Source organism: Amia ocellicauda, chromosome 3 (assembly GCF_036373705.1).
Source record: "Amia ocellicauda isolate fAmiCal2 chromosome 3, fAmiCal2.hap1, whole genome shotgun sequence".
In the NCBI taxonomy this organism is placed as follows: Eukaryota; Metazoa; Chordata; class Actinopteri; order Amiiformes; family Amiidae; genus Amia; species Amia ocellicauda.
In genome coordinates, this window is record NC_089852.1 from 42,468,895 (window position 1) to 42,494,615 (window position 25,721).

General features: G+C 42.1%; 2 protein-coding genes across 5 annotated transcripts in view; one reads left to right on the forward strand and one right to left on the reverse strand.

The window, feature by feature from the left end:
* The window catches only part of gdpd5b (glycerophosphodiester phosphodiesterase domain containing 5b), a 61,053-nt gene extending 54,964 nt beyond the window's left edge, over window positions 1-6,089 (reverse strand). Inside the window, exons 1-2 of one of the 2 annotated variants that reach the window (XM_066699564.1) lie at window positions 5,750-6,089; window positions 5,262-5,367 (exon numbers count right to left, since the gene is read on the reverse strand). The gene's annotated coding sequence lies outside the window, so the exon portion shown is untranslated. The remainder of the gene's footprint in view (window positions 1-5,261; window positions 5,368-5,749) is intronic. The other variant, XM_066699563.1, reaches the window with a different exon arrangement.
* A 14,188-nt stretch (window positions 6,090-20,277) lies between these two features.
* Window positions 20,278-25,271, forward strand: serpinh1b (serpin peptidase inhibitor, clade H (heat shock protein 47), member 1b). Of its 3 annotated transcripts, XM_066699569.1 has the most exons (6): window positions 20,294-20,412; window positions 21,323-21,366; window positions 22,394-23,007; window positions 23,240-23,338; window positions 23,541-23,773; window positions 24,031-25,271. In XM_066699569.1, the coding sequence occupies exons 3-6, from the start codon at window positions 22,425-22,427 to the stop codon at window positions 24,331-24,333; spliced, it is 1,218 nt and encodes a 405-aa protein (XP_066555666.1). In that variant the 5' UTR covers window positions 20,294-20,412; window positions 21,323-21,366; window positions 22,394-22,424; the 3' UTR covers window positions 24,334-25,271. The 3 variants fall into 3 exon arrangements, with proteins under 3 accessions (XP_066555665.1, XP_066555666.1, XP_066555664.1); XM_066699568.1 differs by lacking the exon at window positions 21,323-21,366 and having other exon boundaries at window positions 20,278-20,412; XM_066699567.1 differs by lacking the exons at window positions 20,294-20,412; window positions 21,323-21,366 and adding an exon at window positions 21,401-21,796.
* The last annotated feature ends 450 nt before the right edge of the window (window positions 25,272-25,721 follow it).

Consider the following 25,721-nt stretch of genomic DNA (forward strand, 5'->3'; position numbering starts at 1 on the left):
TTAGCCATCAGCAAGACTCAAAATAGAAGAATAAATAAATAAACAAAGCATACTTTTACAATAGCAATACTATCTGGTGATTTCATCCTGCGTTTTGTAGGGTGATACTAGCCTCCATTGTGGAAAGACCTTTGTCAGGTACTGTGGCAAAAAATAAAGCTTACGCAAACTTTTATTCAATGAGAATCAATCATTTAATTGCAAATATGTACATTAATATACCATTGCACACTGGCCATTTCTGGACTAAGCATTGGTCTCATTGCTGGCTTTATGACGCCACAGTTACACAACATCTGCAACCCTTTTACTGTAAACAACCCCCACCCTTCCTTCTGTTTGTAATTATGCAGAGTACAAATAAAATAAAACAGCTGAGAAAACCAAAGAAAAACAGTCTTCACTGGGAGCTTAAAAGGATTGGGGGTGGGGGGGGTCATCTTTGCGAAACGGCACCGTCTGTCCTTTTTCAGTGTTGCCTGCAATAAAGCTCTTATAAGGAAAGCGATTTAAGGATATTCCAAGAAACCAAGTTAGCAAAGCAATCGAGATGGTGCCAGCTTGCTCGGCGAAGGGTTGGGCTTGCGTGTGTTTGGTAATTAAAAGCAGCAGGGCATCAGTTTTAAAAGTGGGGGGGCAGCAAGGATGCCAGGGGCCTGGGAACAGGGTGCCATCACCAGGTCCCCAAGACGTCCACCAGCAGAAGTGCCCATGTACTGAACACACTCGATGCATCAATCTTCCATGCCTGGAGGGTCAAGCCCTGCAGGTTGACATCTGTAAATGTACATGGATCTTAGGAAATGAATATGTGACATTACTTAAACAGCTGAAACAACGTGGGATGACAAATTAAAGATTTAGGTTAAGGATTTTGTCCTGGGTCCCCTGGCATATGATCCTTTAGAGGACACATTAGTAACCCACTAAACTCACTAATGCTGGGAAGTGAAACCCCCATGGACTAAGCAAAGGGGAATTTCTGAAAATGAGGCAGTGTTGTAGTGCTCTATGAAGGACTGGAACCACCCAAAAAATACACAACCTGCTCCAAAACAACCGGTGTAAAGAGCACATAACATGTAATAAATAATGAATGTTATCTGGTGTCCCTTTGACGTCCCAGTAAAACAGCCCTGCTCAGCAATTCAGCAATTCCAAAACAGCGCTGCGATGGTATCAGCCCGAGCTTTGCAATATGTCAGGAGAAACATTAATGTTAATAAACTCATTGTTTTGCATTCTTTCAATTTTTATCAGATTAAAAGGGAGAAACTATTTAGCCCAGAAGTATTTTCTGTGGGTCGAAATTTGTTTACAAATGCACGTAGGCTACATCCACTTAACACATTGATGTAAGAATTTGTTTTTAAATTGGCATTTACCAATAAAAGGCATACAGCATGTTGCATTATTGCTAATGCTCGGCCACACTGTCCGAGACCCCAATCTCTTTGACACATCCACTCAAAGCTGGAGCCGGTAAGTAGCTGAAGAGTAAACTAGTGCCAGCACACACAAAAAAACACTATCATTTCTCACAGAGAGAATAACATGAAATATGACAGTGGAGTTCGGTTTCATCAAGCATCTCTCGCAAGCACAAGCAGACAAGAACCGCCAACGTCCAGGTCGGCCGAAAAGTTGCGCGTGTCTCGGATCTGACATCAGCAGGTTTGTGTTCAATATCGTTCTCAAGAACAGTGGAATACAGGACGCTGACTGACAGCTAATTTCCTTTTCCTCACTTAACTCTCTAAGACGTCCTGTCAAGCGGGTTTTCCCTGACTAATCCAAATCAATTTCATTTTTGGTGGAGTAATGACTCTCGCTGCAAAGGCGTACCAATTATGCCACCACAGGGGGATATACATTCAAGACTAAAGGAGAGTCACACTTTCATTGTGTCTGGTGCCTCTTTGAAAAAGCGCCACTTAAATGAACACCGACCCATCCACAGCCCGAGAGCAAGTGTTCAAGTGCAGATCTGCAGATTAAAGTGAAGCACGTCCTCTTCTTCAGCAATAAGACTCAATGTTTCCTGCTTTCCAAGTGACAACACTGATCTTGTGCTTTTCTTTGGTTTGGTATGCTAATCTCTGAACCCCCTCCACACATTAAACAATTTGCCACTGCCCCCAAACCCCCAATAGAAGCAGAGATCGTCAAAACTTAAGTGACACTTGCCCTTTATCTATTTAGGAATTTGCTGCTCAGTGAACTACTTAATAGACCTAGGAGATGTAATTGTAGGTTGACTGCTAATCAAAGGTGATAATTAGGCGGTAGTTGTGTTCAGAAAAAAACTGCTTACCAAAGCATCTGTGGCAAAAGTACAGTGCAAAGTGCAAAACAAGCACGGAGGCCATTTAGAAATAACTACACCGAGGCTGTTTCAAGATGCATACCTTTTCTATTCCGGGCCCCGATTCACCAAAATATTTCTAATGCATGTAACATCTGGCTACAGAGGTCATGGAAGAGAGCCATCTGTGTATTCGGATATCAGATGGAGAGATTCCTAGTTTAGCCGACTGTACTGGCATGACCCACGCCAAGCAATCTGGGTCTCTTAAGGAGACCCTAAAGGAGGGGGGGAATTCCAGTCAGACACTTTTTCTGTCCGTGACCGAACAGCCATTACTGCGTCACCATCCTGTGCTGGGAAACGGGACTCTCGCTGTTCTGTAATTACCACCAGATCAGCTGCACTAGCATGTCCCAGGAAAACAACTTTCAGCAACAGCTTTCGTGCTTCCAGGTTACAGGGAATATGCAAACTTCTTCTGGGGTATTTCTAGGTTTTTAAAAAAGTAAATACAAAGTTGGAAAACAGCAGTAGAAAGAGCAAAAATACATGACAAGAGCTGAAAAGTGGAAAGAAAAAGTGTTCATTAAAGTTAAATGGCTTCAAGAAATAACAGATGGCCCCAGTACTAGAAAACAGCAGAACAGTCTTACTTTACAGTCAAGATCGGCACCATTGATCATTGGCACCAAAGCTCAGTTTAGATACTAATTTAAAAAACGAGTAATGCTTCAGAAATGGGGAATGACAAAATTGCCACTTTCACATGTTTTCATAACCATGTGGCACCTCCAATTATGATATGTAAACCTATCGTGTGTTCATGCTAGTTTTAATTTTTTTAAACTGCTTGTTCTTCAGTCAAGAAACCGGGCAGCTGTCAACGTGCAGCGTGTGCAGACAGTCCTGTGCGCTCTTTGTCTGCTCTCTCTGAATAAAGAGGCGGAGCCTGGCACTTTGTTCCCGGCTCATTATTGTGTCGAGAAAGGCAGAGAGAAGGCAGGTCCTTATTAGAGGCAGTAGGGGGGCAGACTCCTGTGGGACAGGCATTATTAACGGGTTGCTTCGATTCGCTCACTCCCTCGCCCACAAGATGCCAATTAAGAAAATACCAAGCCGTGCAGTTTCTGCTAAAGTAACAGATCTATATGGTCTCCTCAGCGAGCTCCCTTTGTGTGGGAAGTGAATGCATTTTACCAGGGTTGATTCGTTTATTCCAAAAGGGGCATTCCAGCTTCACCGGACCACGTTCTATGGAGACGAACGCTCGGCCGTAGGGCTGTGCCTCTCAATGCGCTCATGACAAGCAAATGGACTGCAGACAAACCAAAATAGAGGAGGCGTAGGATTATCTGCGAAGGTGTCGGAATAAACGATGACCTGGGGAAGATGGAAGATATTAGGTCATTGCAGTGAAAATGTGGAACCCTACCTATTCAGTAGTTTTGTTCACTACTGTTGTGTTCTTTCCACCACATCAGAATTCGTGCATTTCCAGCATACCAGTCTATTCTGCATCCACTGTTCAACAATGTGAACTGTCATCACTTACAGAGAAGCTCATGTAGACAAGCACAATGTGGTGTCAGACACTTTTCAGATTGAGGATGCTGGCTGTGTCTAAGAGGAGGTGAGCCTTAAGCTCCCATATTTGTAGTCACTCATAACACACTCACAAAATGCTTAAGAATTTCTCCCTTTTCCCAGTCCAAATGCACGAAATTTGCATCCTCTTGTGCACCACAGCGTAACAGTAATTGCTACGGTAGGAAAACAGAATTTCTCTAAAACCTGATTAGAGGTATGCATAAATCAAAAGGAGGTGCTTACAACAGCAGTGTTTAGAAAGCATAATCCTGGCCAAGTGGTGTAGTGCAGATTCAATATGGAAACTAATTGGCTGCTAGGAATTTAAAATGAGAAAGTGGCACATACAGTACATGTTGTGGCTTTTATCTTTCCAAGTGCTGTGCTCAGATGGAAGGTTTTCCACTAAGAACAGTTTGGGTCTGTCAGTATCTGGGATGTAGAAGATGGGAAACCGCAGCCTTGCCCTTCTACAGGAGGACCACTAGGAACTATAGTGCCCTCTATCTCCACAGAAGACAGCACTGGGAATGGGACCCTACAATCCATACAGCACATGCTCCCATGAAGCCCCACACAACACAGCAGACCACGTTAACAAAGGGGAGGTGTACAGTATCTATCCACGGAGCAGGTGGCAAAGCAAAGCTCCACCAACAGAGCAATTACACACACACACACAATCAATCAGCTAGTGCAGTCTCAACAGATTTCAGCACGAAGCGCATTCGCACGTTCCTCCACCCACAATGCCAACCTTCCCCAAAAAGTGCAACTGCGGTCACATCCAAGGCCTAAGATCCGAGCTGTACATGCAATATGGCAGACAAGGGGTGTATTCACAGGGATGGCACGTCACCCCTACTCACACCAAATTCAGATTGCAAGGCGGTAGGGCTGGGGATGTGGAAGAAATTGGCACAGGGAAGGAAGTCCCCAAGGTTTCATTTGCACTTATATTATAATGCGAATCAGTTTCAAATGTGGTGTGTGAGCAGCCCTTCTCTTATTATTTGGTAGAACAGGCTTAGATCAGCCACAAATCTTAAAACAGGCTTTGTCCTGCATTTAAGCCCAAAGCAATATCTGTCATGCATCATCTCTCTCTCTCTCTCTCTGGTCTATTTAAATATGCATGTCTGTTTTGTATCTAGTGGCATGGCGTTAAGAGGTTGAAGGATCTGTGATGGTGTTTGTTTGTGTACTGGACACATTTTTGTAATAAATAAGTCATCCATGCGCTTAAGTGGGGGGGGGGGGTTTCGGTGTCAATCCACACCTGTAAAATAGACAGCGGAGAGAAACTTGAACAACCACCCTGATGTTGTAAGGGTTTTATAACCACCAGCTAACCACTAGCAATTACCTAACTAGTCTTGGAAAACAAGGGCTCAGGAAAGTCCGATCACCCAGTCACATCGGGATCTGTCCATCAATAACCCCAGAGCACACCGCGGGTTTGGTTTCGGTTTCTGAGAAGGCAAACACAAAACAAGAGACCGAGATGACAGGAAAACAAGCAAAGACACAAAGGAAACTAAAGACCGATCGGACCCAGTCAACCACATACAAGAACTTCCCCCGACGCGTACGGGCTACACCTCCCTCGCTGTAAGGCACACTGCGGACATGCGCACACCCACCTCCGCGCATCTCCACCTGCTTTCGCGGTGCCTTTCAATTAACAAGAGCGAAGTACAAAGAAAAGTACCAATTATTAATAAGCTCTAAATAAATAAGTAACCCAACTGTCCCGAAAAGTAGCGCGGTGGGGTTTGTAGCTCGATCCCCATGCACACACAGCCGGCTTGCGTGCAAAGCATACCGAGACATGCACGTCAAGAAGCACCTTACCTTGCCTGGGAAATGCCGATTGTATCAGTGAAGCACGAATAATCCTTTAATCCCCCCGGGTCTCCGGTGAAAGGCGTCGTTTCTCAGATTATTCCACCAGAGCTGCTCCTCCGTCCCAGTCAATCAAGGGGAGTCATTGAAGTTCCCAGGCAGAGGTATGATTAAGGTGGGAGCTTTCCTCGACTGTAACGGCGCAATCACCGAGCACCAGAGAGGTGACAAAGCCTCAGTGCAGTATTGAAACCCCCCTGTGGGGAGGAGAGGGGCCGTGGGCACTGGCGGTGTATGCAGCCCCTCGGATCGCTCGCATGTCGGCTGTTTCGAGGCTGGGCTGCCCGGCGATGCCTTTATAGAGGTGAAACTGCACGCTGCTGTGGGAGAAGCGGCCGAGCGATCCGATTGGTTGGGTGGAATGTGGGCGGGGACTCCGCCTCACGACGCCCCGCCCACTACTATCCCGGAGTGCGGATTTAAAGGGAAACCGCGTCTTTTCCACAGACGGCGAGAGGCGAGCGGTGCCTGCAGTTTTTTTCCGCAAATTATGAAATAAAATGGAGGTAACACCACACCTACAGAATTGCGTGCGTGACACCTTTCTATTTGTATTTTAAAGTTATTTATGTGCTGGTTTACCTCACGGAGGGGATTTTCCCGACCCCCCCCCATAAGAGTTATTATACTGTAATAAACTGTTTTAATGACACTGACGTGCCGGCGCTGTTTGCGCAGACTGTGCGCCACTGACACGTTTTGGAGAACGTGTGCATGCTGCCTGAGACGTCTCCTGTGCTGCAGAAGAAGGGCTGTGCCAAATTGGTGGGTTGCAAAACAAAGGGCTCATTCCACATTTCAAAAAAGGAGAAGATAATCACTGCCATTGAGCCCCAGATCAGATCATCTGTTCTTTAAAAAGAAACTCTGCTGAGGAATAATGGTGTGGACTGTCAGAGATCAAAACCCCCACCCCCTTGTGTGACTGCTTCTACTAGGATGAGTGCTGTTAAAGCTGCTTGGCATTGCCTGGGAAGAAAGGTTTTCTGGTATTTCCTATATTGCCCTGCATGTCAGCCTCCTTTCCTTATGTCTGTGGAAAGAGGAGCCATCACTCACCAGCCAGTAAGGAGCAGCTCCAACATACCAGTAACAGGACAGAGCTGCCGGGGGGGAAAAAAATACATCATTCTACACCACTTGAGTCTAAAGTCCACATTCTCTATATTTTTTCATGAAAAAGGATTGAAACAGTTGTTCTATGTGTAATTATTTCCCAAGCACTATAGAGACATTATTCATGGAATCCTAAATGGCTATATAGTGTGTACAAGCATATACAATAAACACCTATTAGGGCAAATCCCAGTTAAAATAAAAGAGAGAGAAATAAACGTTGTTAGAGCTCCATTTCTAAAGAGGATGGTGTTATGAATGAAGCCCTGTATTACTGATCTTTCGTGTGCATTACAGTGGCTCAAATACCTGTTTGTTGCTGTTGTTGTTTTCAAATTACATCAGTCTATATCCTCTCAATCACAGAAAGGGTTCAAATGGAGATGTGAAGGCAGGGGCCCGATCTGCCTCGAGTGCATCGTAACAGTGAAATACAGCTGCAAGAGATTAAATGTGGAAATTCAAAATCTATAATCAAGCCAATTAAACCCCTCTAATTAGCAGCTGTCATTTACTACGTATGGCATTAGTATTGAATTAAAAGTGCAATTATGCAAACAAAGGGCAGTGGCAGCGCAGAGCGGGGAGTGTGACTCACAACTTGTCTGAAGTGATTAGATGTGAATGACCAACCTAGAGATGCACTCGTTTCCCTTTCCAGCTGCACGGGCACAATAAAAGTGTCTCCCTCTGCTCAATATGATGCAACTCCCAGACAATCGAGCTCCTCTTGCACATCGAGGACAAACCGCCCCGCAGGCACAAGACTGGGCTGCTCGGCCCCAGACGCTGGGGTCCAGTGCACATGTCCAAGACCAGTGCCCAGTGACCAGTGCTCTCTACATCAAACACCCACCGTCCCACTGCTTCAGTTTAACCTCTGGTCCTCAACCTTGTTGTTGCAATTAGTGCTTGGGTCAAGGTTTTGGTTTGATCCAAGCCTGGGGTGCCCAACAGCATGAACAGCTGTAGGACATACAGTGGAGTAATAATAATACCAGCATTTGAAAAAGCATATTGGGTTAATATACATAAAAAATCTTCTCATTAGCATTTTACATAAGAGTCCATTCTGCTGTTAGGAATGTGCAAGACATGCTGCCCTGATTCTCAAATGCTGTGACGCTTGCTGGCACACAGTTAAAGACAGTCTCAGCTCCCAGTTACTGTCAGGATACAGACCCTGTGTTTGGTGCAGTCGGAAATTAGCTGTGGACTTCTACTTTTTTTTTTACGTTTTGGACTTTTGCTGCAAACATGTTAAGCCATTAGGAACACAACAAGTAACAAAGCCAAAAGAAAAGGAAAAAGAAGCCAACATAATAAGCTTGCGTGCTTGATGTTTCCAGAAGATGTTTTACATAATCTAATGATAACTTCAGCTTTTCAATCTTAGAGACCATTAATGAGATTGGATTGATCTCAGACCATATCGGTAGACTGCTAAATGTATTAAAAGTTCTCCTGTGTTCCGTGAGATTAAAGAGAGACGCCTGGTTGGCTTTATGTCTAAATAGTCTGAAACAAATTGCCTTCAAAATGTAAATAATATTATTTATCCCATGTTACTAGTAAGATTTAGGCAGTATGTCTTGCATAGGACTTTACATTAAAATTATGGTATTAAATAATATTAAAAACAATCACTTTCCCTTAAAAAATGTATTTAAACCATAAAGCCAACAAGGCAAATATTTGATGCCAAAAGCAAAAAACAAACACTTCTGTCTTAACACATTCTTCTATCAGTGTTTTGTAGGAAAACTGGGGAAAAGCAATCCAGATAGATAGGCTAATGAACTATATTATTCTCCTGTAACTAGAGCACCATCTAGTGGATGAAAAAGCAATATTTCACAATATTCTAAAAATCATCTCACTGTCTGATTATTCAATGACTTTAAAGCGAAGTCATTGGATTCGGAGAAAAGTGAATTAATCATTACGTAAGAACATAAGAACATAAGAAAGTTTACAAATGAGGAGGCAATTTGCCCCATCGTGCTCGTTTGGTGTCCATTAATATCTAAGTGATCCAAGGATCCTATCCAGTCTGTTTTTAAATGTTCCCACATTTTCAGCTTCAACCACATCGCTGGGGAGTTTGTTCAGATTGTGACGCCTCTCTGTGTGAAGAAGTGTCTCCTGTTTTCTGTCTTGAATTTCCATTTGTGTCCCCGGGTGCGTGTGTCCCTGCTGATCTGGAAAAGCTCCCCTGGTTTGATGTGGTCGATGCCTTTCATGATGTTGAAGACTTGAATCAAGTCCCCACGTAGTCTCCTCTGTTCCAGGGTGAGAAGGTTCAGTTCCTCAGTCTCTCAGTAGGACTTTCCCTTCAGACCTGGAATAAGTCTGGTTGCTCTCCTCTGAACTGCCTCTAGAGCAGCGATATCTTTCTTGAAGTGTGGAGCCCAGAACTGTCCACAGTAACCAGATGATCTCTAACTAGTGCATTGTACAGTCTGAACATCACTGCCCTTGTTCTCAATTCTATACTTTTTACAATATATTACATTATTTGTCATTTAGCAGACTTACATTTGTACCCATTTATACAGCTGGGCATTTTACTGGAACAATCTAAGTGAAGTACCTGCTCAAGGGTACAGCAGCACTGCCCCACCCAGGATTTGAACCCATAACCTTCCAGTTATGAGTCCAGAGCCCCAACCACTACACACTGTTCAGACAGAGAAAGTGAGGAGTCCACATAGACTCCTAGGTCTTTCTCATGCGTTACTTTATCTATTTCTATTCCTCCCATAGTGTAATTATAGTGGACATTTCTGTTACCTGCATGTAATACCTTGCACTTGTCCACATTGAATTATCTGCCAGGTGTCGGCCTACAGCTAAATATTGTCTGAGTCCCTTTGAATAGCCTGTGCTGCCGAGATTGTATCTGCTGAGTCACCTATTTTAGTATCATCTGCAAATTTGACAAGTTTCGAACTATCCCAGAGTCCAGATCATTAATATTTCCATCCATCCATCCATCCATCCATCCATTTTCGAAACCGCTTATCCTAGTGAGGGTGAAGAGAGGGTGAAGAGATTATTCATATAGATTAGAAAAATCCCTAGTACTGATCCCTGTGGAACTCCACTAACAGCCTCACTCCAGTTAGAAGCGACTCCTCTAATCGACACCCTCAGTTTCCTCCACATCAACCAGTTCATAATCCATCTACTTACATTACCCTGAATGCCTACAGCTTCCAATTTGAGGATCAGTCTTTGGTGTGGAACCTTATCAAAAGGAGATCTGACTCTTCTCCACCAGAGGGCAGTATTTCTTAAGTTTTACACATAGGTCCATTATTCATGTGGGTGGTAAAACAAAGAACATTCTTACAATTCAAAGTGATATGGTTTCATTTGTTTGATTGAATCTTGTTAAGTTCATACATAGGTGTTTCAAATTCTGTCCTGGCTTTTGTTAGGGCTAATGACTCCTTACACAGAAGACAGGTGATTTACCATTTCAATCTGAATATCCATACCTGGACAATACTTTAGTGTAGTCTGACCTTAATCATTAACCTACACTAACTCTGACAAATCACTTGGATTAACAATAAACCTAACCTTCACAGCTCACACTGACAGCTGGGGCTTTCCTAAGGCAGGAAATAAAACATTGAGACACAAGAAAGATAGGATGTAGCCCTTCACTAGTGGTAGATTAAAATGCAGAGAACTCTAACTCAGAAAACCAGAGTTAATTATTGGAAAGGTATTGTCTGAACTAGTCTAAATATTACATTTCAACAACCTGAATGGAATGTAAAACAGTAATTCAATCTTTCTACGATATCCCGATCAAACCAATAATCAAAAAAATGCTTTAGTAATTACTGATAATAAAATCTGAGGTATTAAATGTATTTGTGTATTAAGATAATTAAGCAAATTGTGTTGCTTTAAATGTTTTGTGAGGTTTACTAATGAGAGTTTGAGCAGTGCAAGCTGTTTTCAAATTGTCAGTGTTGGATGCCAGGATGCCTGCAGATTTGAAATCTCGGAGACATATTACATCATTCAAATATCATGGTTACGGCGCAGAAATACCACTCCGGCACTGAATTGCAGCCACAGACATTTCAGCAATTATCTCTAGACTGTCGTTTAATTTGGAAAGTTACTAAATACAGCTCTGGAAAAAATTAAGGGACCAGTCCAAGTTCATAAATCAATGTTAAGTGGTCTCTTATTTTTTTCCAGAGCTGTATATATAGTATACATTTTACTTCCCCTTAAAGAAGAGAAAAATATAAGCTATTCTAATTTAGTAAATGTACTGAGATATAATCCTGTATGGTACTTTAAATGACATGATGTTACATTCTCTGGTTATGATGCAGTGTTTGCAATACTTCTGAAATGTTACACCATGTGGAAGCAAGGCCACATTCCAGTCCATTTACTAGTTCTGTCTATCACTCCCTTTCTCCCTCTCTCTCTCCCTCTCTCTTTCTAGTAAGAGAAGAAAAAGAACAACTGTAACAACGTAAGCGGCATTCAATCCTATCTCCTGGCTAAGTTGCAGACTGACTAGTGGGACAGACCTCTGTTGAAGGTGTGATTCTTCAACTGTAAAAATGAAATCATGTTTAATAAGGTGTATATGTGATTGTGATATGAAATGGAAGACACAACAAATTAGTTTAAGTGCGAAAGTCAAGTGCGAAAGTCAAGTGCGGAATGCAGTGTTCAGTTTTCACTATCGGCTGCATTTCACGATTTCTCCATGAGCGACTATAAGGGTCCTATGTCTCCCGGCCAGTCATAACCTCTCTCTTCACATGCTTGTACAAACAGTGTCTTCATTAGCATAGCAATGCAAGCTCAGACACTACCCCCCCCCCCCCATCTTTCACAGGCTGCTAAAGCTCTCCATGTGTGAGGAAAATGCATGTTTACTTCTCCAAGACTCTTGTTTACTGTCGGCCTTTCCTCTAATGCTCTTCTTGTTATTTACATGAGACATGATCCCCCCCAGGGTAACACATTTGCTGTTGAGGATCAACTAAAACACACCGGGAGGGAAAATATCTGGATACAATGCGTTTTAGTGTGAAAACTACAGCAGCTCTTTTGCACAGTGCTGGATGTGGTCTTATCTCTGCTTATAGTTGTTTATATACTCCCAACAGAAGGGGCAGTGCCGTCATTGCAATCAGACTGACAGAGGGCTTGGCTTCTTTTCTGGGTTCTCCTGGGCTCCAAGTCTGGGATCTCGGCTCGACTCCACCCTCGGCAACATGTCATTAACGGTTTGACAAGCCTCTGAAAGGAAACAGGAGGCGTCCGAGTTTCTGTCCCAACATACCCTTTCAAACATTTTTGCAGTCTATCGTTAAAGGCACGCACTCAATCCGTTAAATACAAAAAACAAATCATATTTTAGCGTGGTTACAGTAAACAGGAACATTATTAATATTACGCACAGAGATTCTCAGTAGTCTGTTAACTTTCTTAAGACAATATCTGTAATTCTGATAACGAATGAGGACAGGCAAATTAATTGTTAAATTGAACTTAAATCCAGTGTTTAAAAGGCATGGGTGTGGTGTGTTTTATTAATATGCTAAAATGGCAGACAAAGAGGCTATTTATGACGAAGCAATTAGGTTACAGCTGGCCTTATTTTAAAAGTGTATTTGCATACCTTTAATCTTCCTAGCAATCTAGAAGGGAACAGATCCCCCTGTCCTCAGAAGAGAGGGGCTCCATCCCAACTGGAGAGGAGCCCTAATGTTATCTGATAATATTATTGTATTAAGTTTTTTAAAAGTGTGACTCCTCAGAGCACCGGTCAGGCTGCAGGCTCGCAGTCCTACACTGCAGTCTGCCCGTAACTCCCAGCATAGCCTGACCCCGCTCCTAGATCTTTATATTGATATTAAAGAGGACCCCCTCACTGTTAGTTTCCTGTCCCTATTGGAGTCTGTAGGCTTTTCTCAGCATGTGCCTGGACCTACACATCATCACAATCACACACTAGATCTACTTATTACCCTTGGGGTATAGATTAATAACTTAATAATATCAACCCAAAACCAGATGATTTCTGACCATTGCCTTATTACATTTGAGCTGCTTGGAGTAGCAACAGACACACAGGAGAGAAACATAGAAACTCATTACCTAAATCCTACTGCTATTCATAAATGTACTACTCTGTAACAAAACAGGATCTGTAGATGAATTATTCAATCATTTCAACAATACGCTAAGCACAGCTTTAGATACAGTAGCTCCATTGAGGACAAGACTAATTAAACCAACAAAACACTCACCATGGTTTAACAAGTCACTCGCTCACTTAAAATAGAATATCATAGATATGAATGTAAATGGAGAGCTACAAAATTAGAGGTCTTCAACATGGCATTGAATGACAGTATAATAAATACAAGCAGGCCCTATCCTCTGCTAGGTCTGCCTATTACTCTCATTTAATAGAGACAAACCAGAATAACCCACATTTTCGTTTTAACACAATCACAACACTTACTAATCAGAGGTTATCCCTCCCTATATCACCTGCAAAGACTTAATGGATTATTTCAATAGCAAAGTGAATGGCAAAAGAAAACGGGAAACATACACAAATACTATAGCCCATACATGCCGTCCTTCAGTCTTTGCCTACCTTAGACCCGTTTAACATGAATTAGTCTCCTAAATTACTAAAATGAAAACTACAACCTGCACACTAGACCCTATACCCACTAAATTGCTAAAACAATCTCTGCCATTAATTATTCAACAAATACACAATATGATTAATGCCTCTTTATCTTCAGGGTCTGTTCCCGAATCATTTCAAACAGCTTTATTTAAACCACTTCTTAAGAAATCCAGTGCCGACCTTATCTCACTTAAACACTACTAACCTAAGTGTTAGATAGCATGTTTCAGTCCTCCGACTGAAAGCAGGAGCAAGCCACTGTTATTATTTTATTAGACTTAAGTGCGGCTTTTGACACAATTTGATACACTGCTTACAAAACCTTGTTGATATGTCTCACAATGCTCTATCGTGGTTTAAATCATATCTGCCAAACAGACTCATGAAACTGATTAATGAAAACCACTCAAACGTAACTGAGGAGTACCACAGGGCTCAGTCCTTGGACCTATACTTTTTCATTGTATATGCTCCCTTTAGGTGATATAATTCGACGCCATAATATTAACTTTCACAGCTACGCAGATGACATACAATTATATTTGTCAGTAAATCCTAACAATACCATAGACATAGAAACACTAATCTGCTGGTTGTCCAAGATTAAAACATGGATGACAAGTCATTTTCTTATGCTTAATTCTGACCAAACAGAAGTCATAATTTTAGGGAACAAAAATTAAATGTTCATCATAAGCTGACAAAACTGAGTAATGATAACTTTAATTTCACCCCTAAGGAGATGGCAGGAAACCTGAGTGTCATCTGTGATCTTAATCTATCCTTTGAATCGCACATTCAGATCTTCCTTCCTCCAGCTAAGACACCTTGCTAGACTAACACAATTCCTCTCATTACATGACACTGAGAAACTGATACACATCTACATCTAGATTGGATTACTGTAATGCCATTCTGCCAGGCAGCACAAACAGAGCTATTTCTGCACTTCAGTTAGTTCAAAATGGCTGCTGCAAGAATCCTAACTAAAACAAAGAAACACGACCACATCACTCCAGTATTGGCTTCTCTTCACTGGCTCCCAGTGCACTAAACAATAGATTTCAGAGTTCTCTTATTAGCATTTAAAGCACTAAAGGGACTGGTACCGCCCTACTTCCCAGGAAGCCGATTACTTAGTGGTCCCTGAAATACACACAAAAACCGCAGGTGGTCGAGCAATCAGTTATAGGGCCCCGAAACTGTGGAACGATCTTCCAGACAATGTAAGATGTCTGTCTTAGCCTTTAAATCATGGCTGAAGACTCATCTGTTTAGTCTCTGTTTTCTAGCCAGTAATCCCGCCGGTGTGCCATCGACATGCAATGCACAACTGTTTTTGGAGATGCCCCGCACTGCATGACCAGTATCTGAGCATAATTTCCTTTTTGTCTTCCAGCAATAGCCCCCCTCTCAGGGTCCGACAAGGCACCTTGTCCCCCGCCGTGGAAGCCCAACGAGGCACAACCCACCCCAGAGGGCTGATGAGGCACCCCACCATGGAGGGCTAACAGGGCACCCACACCCCAAGGTCTGACGAGCCATCGCCACACAAGAGCTGTTGATGTTACAAACCCCCCACCCCCGAGGGCCGGAGAGAGGCCCCCACCAGAGGGAAGACCACAGCCAGCAGCACCGATCAAGAGCCCTCTGATCTGATGTCTGCTGTTACATTGTCTGCTGTTATTATTATTATTTATTTCTTATCAGACGTCCTTGTCCAGGGCGACTTACAAAATATTAGAGCAATACAAAGTGCAATAATAAAGTGTAATTCAAGGCATAATATATTTTACAAATTCAGAATTTACACAAGTGTATATGAGATATACAGTAAACAATATATAAGGTCCTAGATTGTACATCCTAGATTGTAAAAGCTGGTAAGTGCAGACAAGATGTTAGGTCACAGTTAGGGACCTAAGGGAAAGGGTGTGTAGGGGAAATCAAATAAACAATACAAGTGCTAGTAATACAAAGGCAAGAGTATGACAAAATGTTGTATGAGTGCAATCTTACAGGAGAATGAATGACTAAATTAAAATTGAAATAGTCAGAAAAGATGCGTCTTGAGTAATCGCCAGAAGGAGGTCAGAGACTCTGCTGTCTTGACTTCAGTGGGCAGGTCGTTCCACCATTTAGGTTTCAGGGATGAGAAGGAGCGGCTCTGGAGGAAGGAGAGTGGAGAGGAGGCAGAGTTAGTCGTCTGGCACTGGAAGACCACAGTGGTCTGGAGGGGATGTATGGAGAGACGAGGGACTGAAGGTAACTTAGTGCAGTGTGGTCGAGAAAGCGGTAGGTGAGGGTCAATGTCTTGAACTGAATGCGTGCCAGTATCGGGAGCCAATGGACGGAGCGGAGTAGTGGAGTAGTGTGTGCGAATTGGGGCAGAGAGGATACCAGCCCATAGAGAAGATGAAATCTAGCTGGTGGCCTGCCCTGTGAGTCGGGGGAGACGGGGAGAGAGAGAAGTTAAAAGAGTGGAGGAGGGGAAGAAATTCAGCAGAGTGGGAGGGGTTGGAGAGGTGGATGTTGAAGTCACCCAGGAGGATGGTAGGTGAGGACAGCGAGGGGAGGGAGGAGAGAAGGAAGTCGAGTTCATCCAGGAAGGAGGTGAGTGGACCTTGGGGACGGTAGAGAACTAGAAGGAAGAGGTGAGAGGGAGAGGTGAGTTCCACTACGTGGAATTCAAAACTGTTAGTCGTGATAGAGGAGAGGAGAGAAGGGGAGAGCAGGAGCCCTGTTCCTCCTCCCTGCCCAGTAAGACGAGGGGAGTGGAATAGGACAAACAGAGAGGATAGGGTGGCAGGGGTGGTTGAGTTCTCAGGGGAGATCCATGTCTCGTGAGAGCAAGGAAATCCAGAGAGAGGTGGGAGGCAAAAGCGGAGATGAAGTTGGACTTGTTGGAAGCTGAGTGGCAGTTCCACAAGCCTCCAGAGAGGGGAATAGAGGGGAGGCAGGAGGAGGGGAGAGCAGGGAGATGAGGTTAGCAGGATTAGGGAGGTAATGGCATGCAGGTGCACGCCGAGAAGACAGAGAGAGCAGAACAGGAATTGAAGCGATAGTCATGGCTGCCTGGTGTTGCTGCCCTTTGTAAGCGTGGCCCTTATGAGTCCCACAGCTGGAGTCCCTGCCCTTTGTAAGCGTGGCCCTTATGAGTCCCACAGCTAGAGTCCCTGCCCTTTGTAAGCGTGGCCCTTCGGAAGGGGGGTACTGAGGCATGGAGGTCCTGGGGGGCTGTTAAATAGCCCACCTATAACTAATTAGGGGAGAGCACACTTGAATTGCATTGGATTACACTGCTTTGTCCAGAGACCGCAAGTCACGCCCTACTACAGCGTCGGCCGATCTAAGTGCTTGGAATGTCTGGAATGCTAAACTCTGCATAACTGCCTGTTCTGATTGCAGAAAAGGCGAAGCTAAGCGCACAACAAAACTGTACAATCTCTCTACAATAGTATATGCAAGAAAAACATTTGCATCAATATATATTCCAAACTGCGCTAAGTAAGACTAACTAACTAACAAACAGTAGACAGTAACAGTAACTATACTGCCTGGAGGGGAGGCAACCATTAGGCCCTAAGCCGTGGACCCCCAGAGATTTATTTTCTCCTACATGCCATCCATAGGAGTTTTTACTTTATTTTAGATCACTTAAACTGTTAAAGATCTATTTTTATGTATTCTTTTATTTTGCTGTACGTTTGTTGTATGTTTACCACTCTGTAAACCGCTCTGTGGCTACCCTGCGAAGGGCGCTATACAAATAAAAATATTATGAATAACGGTACACTACAGCTCAATTATCAGCCACTACAGAAACTACTGTGGAAGAATCTTTAATCTCGCCAAACAGCAGCCCTGTGACCAAGTGTTAAAATGCTAGGTGTCTCTTTAAGAAGCTAGACTCTGCTTCTGATGAGGATCTCTATTATGTAACTTACATGGAGCGGCACACATAGCCCCAGGCTGAGCTCTGATGCTGCTGAGACCGGCCCGGAGATTTTGGTTGTTTGACTTTGTTTGGAGATGCCCTGGGACGCCCAATACGGGGTGCTATAGGAATGCATGGCTCACTACACTACATAACAATCTATAGCACCGACTAAGTATTTGGTAACATGATTGTGAACTGGTGTGCAAACAAACAGTATTGAAAAAGTAAGGGTCTCCATCCACAAAACTATTTCCTTGAATGCAGCTTTTCTGTTATCCGTCTAAGGCTTAATTCTCGGTTACACTTCAAACTGACCGAGAACAGCAATGACTTCAGAGGCAGAGTTTCCATTTCACATATAAAACACAAACACGTCTTGTGAACGAAGCCCATTACAAACACAGAAAACACTGCATTCCCTTGCATTACACCCACATAATGATACAACTAGGAGTTTAGTGGACTGAGGGGTCAGAGGAAACTCAGATGTTATTTCGGACAAGCCTGCCTTGCACAGCAGATGCAGTACTAATGCAGTAATGTAATTGTGTGGGCTTTACAACTTTCCCAGGCAGGGCTCACAAAGACAAGTTTAAGATCAGCCACAGAAGCATGGGAAGTCCAGGACCTTGAATAAATGTGCAATATATATTTCCTGTTCACGACTTCCTGTATGCTGTTTTGGGTTATGAAAACCATTCTGTGCAGATCAATACATATTCTGAACCTCTTAAAAATGACAAACCATGACAAAATCACAACTAGAACTACTCTCATATAATTATTAATTAAGAGGCATCGATAATTGCAGGTTTAACTTTCCTAGCTGTGGAACTAATAGGTTCAGGAAATGATTTGTCCCTTGTGGATTGTGGCCCATTCTGATATGATTGTACTTTATGATTTAGGATGTCCATGCCGATGGTGATGTATTCTATGTCATTTATTGGTTTGTATTTGTTGTATTATCCTGGTCTGATTAAACGTTGTATGGTTTTCTTTGTTTGTAACGCTTTAATGTTCTTAATGTGTTTTATTATTGTTTTTCTGTCTGCAAAACAAATTGCACCTTGGAGACATTACATACTTATCTATTCTATTCTACTCCAGTATTCCTCTCACAAAAGGAACTAATTTGATTGCCCCTTTATGGACAAGAATAAATGGATTTAAGATAATGATAATGTGGCAGCTCTGTCTGATGTATTAAAGGCTCATTTGCTTTTTCATCTTGGGTGATGTTAGTATCTCCTTTGCTACTAAAATTAGCAATACCAGCTGTTATGAATATATCTGTGGTCTCTAATTCAATTTAATTACACCCTTTGTTCATGTATACTCAACTTTATTATTAAGAATCTAACAGAAAGAAATGTTAACATCATAGCAGAGAAAAACTGCAAGATAGATAATGACTCTATCACACTCTCTCCAAAAACTCAAATTATTACTTAACAAACAGTGCAAAACAAGAAACATATACGTCGAATTTTAAAAGGCACCAAATTCAGTAGCACATTTTCTGCTGCTTGGCCTTCATGGCTTTAGGCGGTTCATTTCAGTGGGCGCTGAATACAGTGGCCGCCTGTCAGTCGGTGCTTATTTAAGAAGCATAGTGGTTCTTTGCAGCAGGGAAAGGGTGCAATGAGGGGGGAGCTCTGATCTGACACGAATCCCACAGCCGGCCCAGAGTCAGTCTTGTACGTGGCACATTGAGGGGGAGGGGAGCCGAGCAGGAAACCTTGGGATTTTCAAACTAGAAGAGTTTGAAGGGAGAACCCTTTTTCTAGAACAAACTCTCACAGTTCAACCCTGTCAGATAGAGAAAAGTGTTGCTCCCTTTGAAAATGAGCCCAAGGGACACATTTTCTTTCTTTCTTTATTCAGACCATATGTGCTTTCACTGATGTTTATACAGTGATAATGATGTATGTGTGAGGGGTTGTATGCTTCACTCTCACTGATTTCTAGAAACTTGACTTCCACTGATGATGCCATGACTGGGCTTCTGAGAGGTACTATTGTGTTCAGTTATATTCAGAAAGATCCTTTCTTAACGTTAGGGACATCTTACCTAATGTCTTCTTTGAGTTGTGGTTAATATTCACCTTTTAGCCCAGATTTAGTCACACGAAGACTAAGGATTTCTGCCCAGAACATTCTGAAGCCTAAAAATATGTCAAAGAAATCAAAATGCTTGTGTTAATTCAGAATCACATGTAAAAGTTTCCTTGATAATTAAATGTAATACTTTGGTGTGTATAAACTCACTGGTGAAACATGATACATCATTACTTTTTATCTTTAAAAAATATATATAATATACACACACACACACACACCTGTAGATCTATACCTATATATATATATATATATATATATATATATATATATATGAAAAAGTTAGATTAGATCATATTTTATCAGTGACTTTCATTATGGCCTAAATCTATAGACCTGATTGCAATTTGCGCATTTCCACCCATTAGACTTGGGCCATGATTAGGGTTCTGACTACATAGAGCTGTGTTTAAAACTAAGATGACATTTGAATACATCTTCATTTTGTTATAAATTTTGTGTTCAAAATGTATCCACTCTTTTGATCCTAACTGGCATTAGGACCCTGAGGAAAAACCCATATACACAGCAAAGGCAATTGGATCCTGTGGGAGGTTCTTAGCATTGCTTTGTGAAAAGTTCAGAGTTCCTCATTTAAATATTCCTTTCCCAAGTTCCAGAATTTTCTTTTGCAGTGTATATAGGCCTGCAAGAGGATCTATCTCTCATCAAGCCAACAGGACAGACGTCTGCCACGGGGAAGAAAGCCCAGCAAGTGCCACAGAAGAGCCTAATAAGGTAGGATTGGATTCTGAATACAAGAATCTGGCTGTGCAGGGCTCAGTGATTTTAGGGAATTTAGAAAAACATGATCTTTCCTTTTCTTTCTCCTTTTCTAAAACACCCATACAGTACAAATAGTTCAATTTTTCCTTCAGAGATTAAAAAAAGCTTGCATACACTATTACTTTATCTATCAGAAAAGATTAATAAAGATAGATACTTTATCTACAATATATGCATGATAAATCTTGCTTGTGAATGTAGACTAGGCTTTGATAGTTACTATTATGCAAATCACTGCTGTCTGCTAATTGAGGAGCACTCCCTTCGTGAGACATGGTAGAAGTGTGGAATTGTTCTGAGTTCTCTTCATAACTTTGTTAACAGCCCCACCCAACGAGAACATCTTTTCCAGAGTGTGAGTGCTTGCACAGTGTTATTTAATCCATGTGACTGCTCTAATTGTGAATAGTGGAATTGTCTGATTCAGAAATGTATACATGTCTTGATTTGAGATAATGAACTCGAAATTGCCTGAATGAGATAATCCAGTAGACTGCATGGCAGATTTGTCTCAGTCTGTGAACTGTAGCCGGTGGGGTGGGTTATTGTAACAAGATCTTGGTTTAGAATTTGGCTTCCATCACTAAGAATGTCCACTGTGGCATTGCTGATTGGACAGAAGTTAAGAAACAAGGTCAACTTCCAGCCAATAAGAACATTTTGTGTGTCTGTGTGCATGCAGCATTCGTATGGCATTATTGAACACTGAAAGAAAGGGAACATTGACAAAACTCTCAGTTATAGAGAGGAAATCAGATCAAATGCAGTTGCTGTTGAAATAAATGCCTCCATTAAGACACAAAGCGTTTTTTTTTCCCCTCTTGCTGCTTGGAGATTACTATATACACCTCTTGTCTTTCAGAATGAAAAGGGCAAACGTTGACATCAGTATGAAAACCTTTCAAGGTATCCCATGATGTAAAGAAATGAAAACCAAAACAACACAATAACAATAAATAGCCTTCGCTATTTATGCCTTTGTTTGTGTAGTTTCATAGTTTCCATTTGGAAGAAAAAGAATGAAAGAATGATATTGAACTTTTGTGGTTGAAATCATAATTTCATTGTGCAGCCACTCCTGGCTTTCAGACCTTCCTCAGGCTACATATTTAGATCATTTTGTTCAGACTGCTGCTATTCAGACTCACATCCTCTGTTGCTACACGTCACCGCACGCCTCAGGCACAAACAGTATTGTCAGGCTCAAACATTACAATAGATAGCTGAGAAGCGCCATGATGGGCTGTGCAGATTATAATATATATGGCTAATTGATGGACAATGATTCAAAAATCTGGACAATAAAAATACAAAATGGGCACGAAGGGAGAAAGAAGTAAGTATGAAAAAAATTAAAAACCAGCTCAGCACGTCTTGCTTGAATTTTGCATCCGGTCTTGTTTGTTTTGTCTGGTTTCAACTATATAAATAAAATGTGCTTTTTATATTAGCACATCAGTATGGTAAATGTTTTTTTTTTTAATACAAACATACAGCTGTGTTTGTTAATTACAGCATGCAATGGATTTAAACTGTAACTCCGTTCAAGAGAGTCAAGTATGATTTCCATGATGCTTTGGCTCTCTGTTCTCCCTCATGTCTCTCTGTAGTGCGCTGCTGACGTGGCTCATATCAATGTGAGGTGTCTGCACAAATGCCTCCTTGGAAATTTCCCATAAATAGACTCAGCCCTGCTCTTACATAAATACGCCGGTGTATAAATGTGTTATATATTTAACATGGCAGCACGATTTTTGTAATAGTTTTTGTGGGTAGTATGTTTCTCCAGACAGTGGATTACGAGTCAAAGTTAAAGTCTCTTTGTGTCCCTTTGAAAATCAAATAGAATCTGAGAAGTTCTGAAAGTTTAAGAGCTTATCCAGAAATCCAACTGATCGTTAGATAATATTTGTTTGTCTGGATTGTCCCCCAGGATTGCAGTGCTGCTTCCTGTCATTGAAACCATGTGGGTGACGAAGCTCATAGTTCTTAGCCTCTTGGGTATGGTGGCCACTGCTGAAGACAAGAAGCTTAGCAGCCATGCCACCACATTAGCGGACAACAGTGCCAACCTGGCCTTCAACCTCTACCAGAAGATGTCCAAGGAGAAGGACCTGGAGAACATCCTCATCTCGCCCGTGGTGGTGGCCTCTTCCTTGGGCCTGGTTCACCTTGGGGGGAAGTCCTCCACAGCCTCCCAGGTCAAGACGGTCCTCAGCGCTGACAAGGTGAAGGATGACCATCTCCACTCCGGGCTCTCCGAGCTCCTCACCGAGGTCAGCAACTCAACCGCCCGCAATGTCACCTGGAAGATCGGCAACCGTCTATACGGCCCCAGCTCTGTCAACTTCGCTGATGACTTTGTCCAGAACAGCAAGAAGCATTACAACTACGAGCACTCCAAGATCAACTTCCGGGACAAGAGGAGCGCCCTGAAGTCCATCAATGAGTGGGCATCTCAGACCACCGACGGGAAGCTGCCTGAGATCACCAAGGATGTGGAGAAAACAGATGGAGCAATGATCATCAACGCCATGTTCTACAAACGTGAGTATATCCATGAGAAGAGTTTTGGGGATTCTTACTCAATCTCTGGTAGAACAACGTGTGGTTTATCACACTTGATGACTGAAACTTGCTGTCAACACATACATGTATATACCATTGCTTTGTTCACACAGGGAAGAACTATGAATAAGGACTTAGGAAATCTTTCACCCTTACATCTGGTTGCTTGCTTTTCTACCCATCTTCATATACTTTCCTTTATCTCCTACAGCTCACTGGGATGAGAAATTTCACGACAAGATGGTGGACAACCGTGGTTTCCTGGTGTCTCGCTCTCACACTGTTGGCATTCCCATGATGCACCGGACAGGTGAGATTTCCATTTGTCCATGTTTCAAGGGCAGATTCCCAGTTGTTAAGTGTATAAAAAAATCCCCAAATAAATAGATGCTTGTTATAATGCAAATGAAGAATATAGTTTAGGACACTAGGAACAAAGACCCTGCCTGTGATTATATTATATATAGGGGGAGGAAAGTGAAATTGTACTCAATGGAATGTCATTGTCTCAGGACTCTATGGGTTCCACGATGATACCGTGAACAAGCTGTATGTTCTGAGCATGCCTCTGGCACATAAGATGTCCAGTATGATTTTCATCATGCCGTATCATGTGGAGCCACTGGAGAGACTGGAGAAGCTGCTGACCCGCAAGCAGCTGGACACCTGGATCAGCAAACTGGTGGAGAAAGCTGTGGCTGTCTCCCTGCCTAAAGTCAGCATGGAAGTCAGTCACAACCTGCAGGTACTTTCTTCTGCACACCGAGCTTTGCTTTGACAGAGAGAGGAGATCATGTATGAGTCTGGAGGGTTTTGAATGTGAATAATCTTTGTAAAAATAGAAGATATTTTACATACTGCATGGGAAGAAAAATGTACATCATGAGGTTTAAATCTCAATCAATTGTGTAACTTGTTTTGCACTTTTTGCCCTATTCCTATTTCTGGTCTTTCTCTCCTTTATTAGTGGATTCTAATAGATAACACAATTTTTTGTTACAGAAAACCCTTGGGGAGCTGGGCCTGACTGAGGCTGTGGACAAGGCCAAAGCCGACCTGTCCAACATGTCTGGGAAGAAGGATTTGTACCTGTCCAATGTGTTCCATGCATCTGCCATGGAGTGGGACACAGAGGGCAACCCATTTGACGCCAGCATCTACGGTAGTGAAAAGCTGAAGAACCCCAAGCTGTTCTATGCTGATCATCCGTTCATCTTCCTTGTGAAAGACAATAAAACCAACTCAATCCTCTTCATTGGCAGGCTTGTAAGACCCAAAGGAGACAAAATGAGGGATGAGTTATAGTCTTGTTACAGGGTATTTTTGGGTTTAGATGATGTGTGAGGCTTAGAAGTACGGTAGGGCAATGTAAACAAAGAGAATGCGACACGTATGCAACCTTACAGACACATTCCAATAGAAATCTTTACACTGTGGATTTGATATCTGCTACACCCACTCCATAAAGATATTTCAAAAGAGTAAACTTACCTCAGAGCGAGCCTGTGAAGATCTTTAACTTTGTAAATGTTTGATATTACAATTGCTTGCTTCCAAGAAAGTTCACTTTTGTTCAGAAGTATTTTCAATATTACTGGTTTGGACCCACGGTATTTGTTTCCTCCACCTTGACAATTTGTGGTAGAGTTCAGACAATCACGCCATGAAAATCACAGTTAATGGTGGATACCATGCTTATATTAAGTATGGTGTCTTCAGTTTGTTGCCTTATATGTAAAAACAACATTCCTCTCAGGGTTTCTTGGTATTTTTAGGTTGGGCTACCTTTTAGAGAGTATTCACTCCAGCACCTCCAGAGTTGTGATTCGGAAACCTGTAAGTGTTAAAATGTCTTTAATGTTTAAAGTAAATGGGTACAAGTGTTGTTCTGGACAATGTTTTGTGAGGTTGCTTGGTGATTTGATGCTGTTTTTTACTCTATAGCAAAATACATTCCCCTCTTCGTTACATTTTAAAATGATCTGATTAATTTACCTTCCATCTGCACTGAAGACCACTCTTCTGCACTAGCCAACATGTGAGTACAAGGCAATAACTGTGGCAGCTGATTGACTGAATAGTTTCTTCCTGTGTTTCCATACCATGTTAGGACGTCATGATAAGGTTTTTGTTTTTGGCACAACACTTCTTTTGGAATGATGTAATACCAAGTGACTGAACTAGCATTTCGTTTTGGTATTGTTTTTGGTTTCTTTTTTCAATAAAACATTGAAAAATAAAAACAGATGGTTTCTTTTTTATATATGAATCAAAGAGTTATTTTCCCCATGCAGATCAGTTTGTAATCCCGAAGCACATGCCTACATAGATGCCCCTTGTTTCTATACAATTTAAATATAATCTCACCGTCCCTTCCTCCCACTCTGCCCAGATATAAATGATATGTGAATCTGGTATAACACCAAAGGGAACAATTGAGCTTAATCTTTCCAGCAACTGCCCGCCACACCCCCCACGCCACCAGTCACGCAGCATACACAAATACAAACACATACTAACTTGAACGGCATGGGCTGTCTGGCTGCACAGACTGTGAACAAAAAAGCCTGATATAATCTTTCCGAGTGAAAAAATCTAACCTGAGATGGAATTTGTGGATTTTACTTTTCAAGACCAACATCCCAAGGCATTGATTGTCAATCCTTTACAGTTTAAATCATTTATTTCCTCAC

Coding starts and splice junctions, on each gene's coding strand:
- serpinh1b (XM_066699567.1), top strand. CDS start 21,735: ATGGACAATGATTCAAAAATCTGGACAATAAAAATACAAAATGGGCAC. Junction 21,797..22,393: donor GGGCACGAAGGGAGAAAGAA/GTAAGTATGAAA, acceptor ATTGTCCCCCAG/GATTGCAGTGCTGCTTCCTG. Junction 23,339..23,540: donor TCCCATGATGCACCGGACAG/GTGAGATTTCCA, acceptor TCATTGTCTCAG/GACTCTATGGGTTCCACGAT.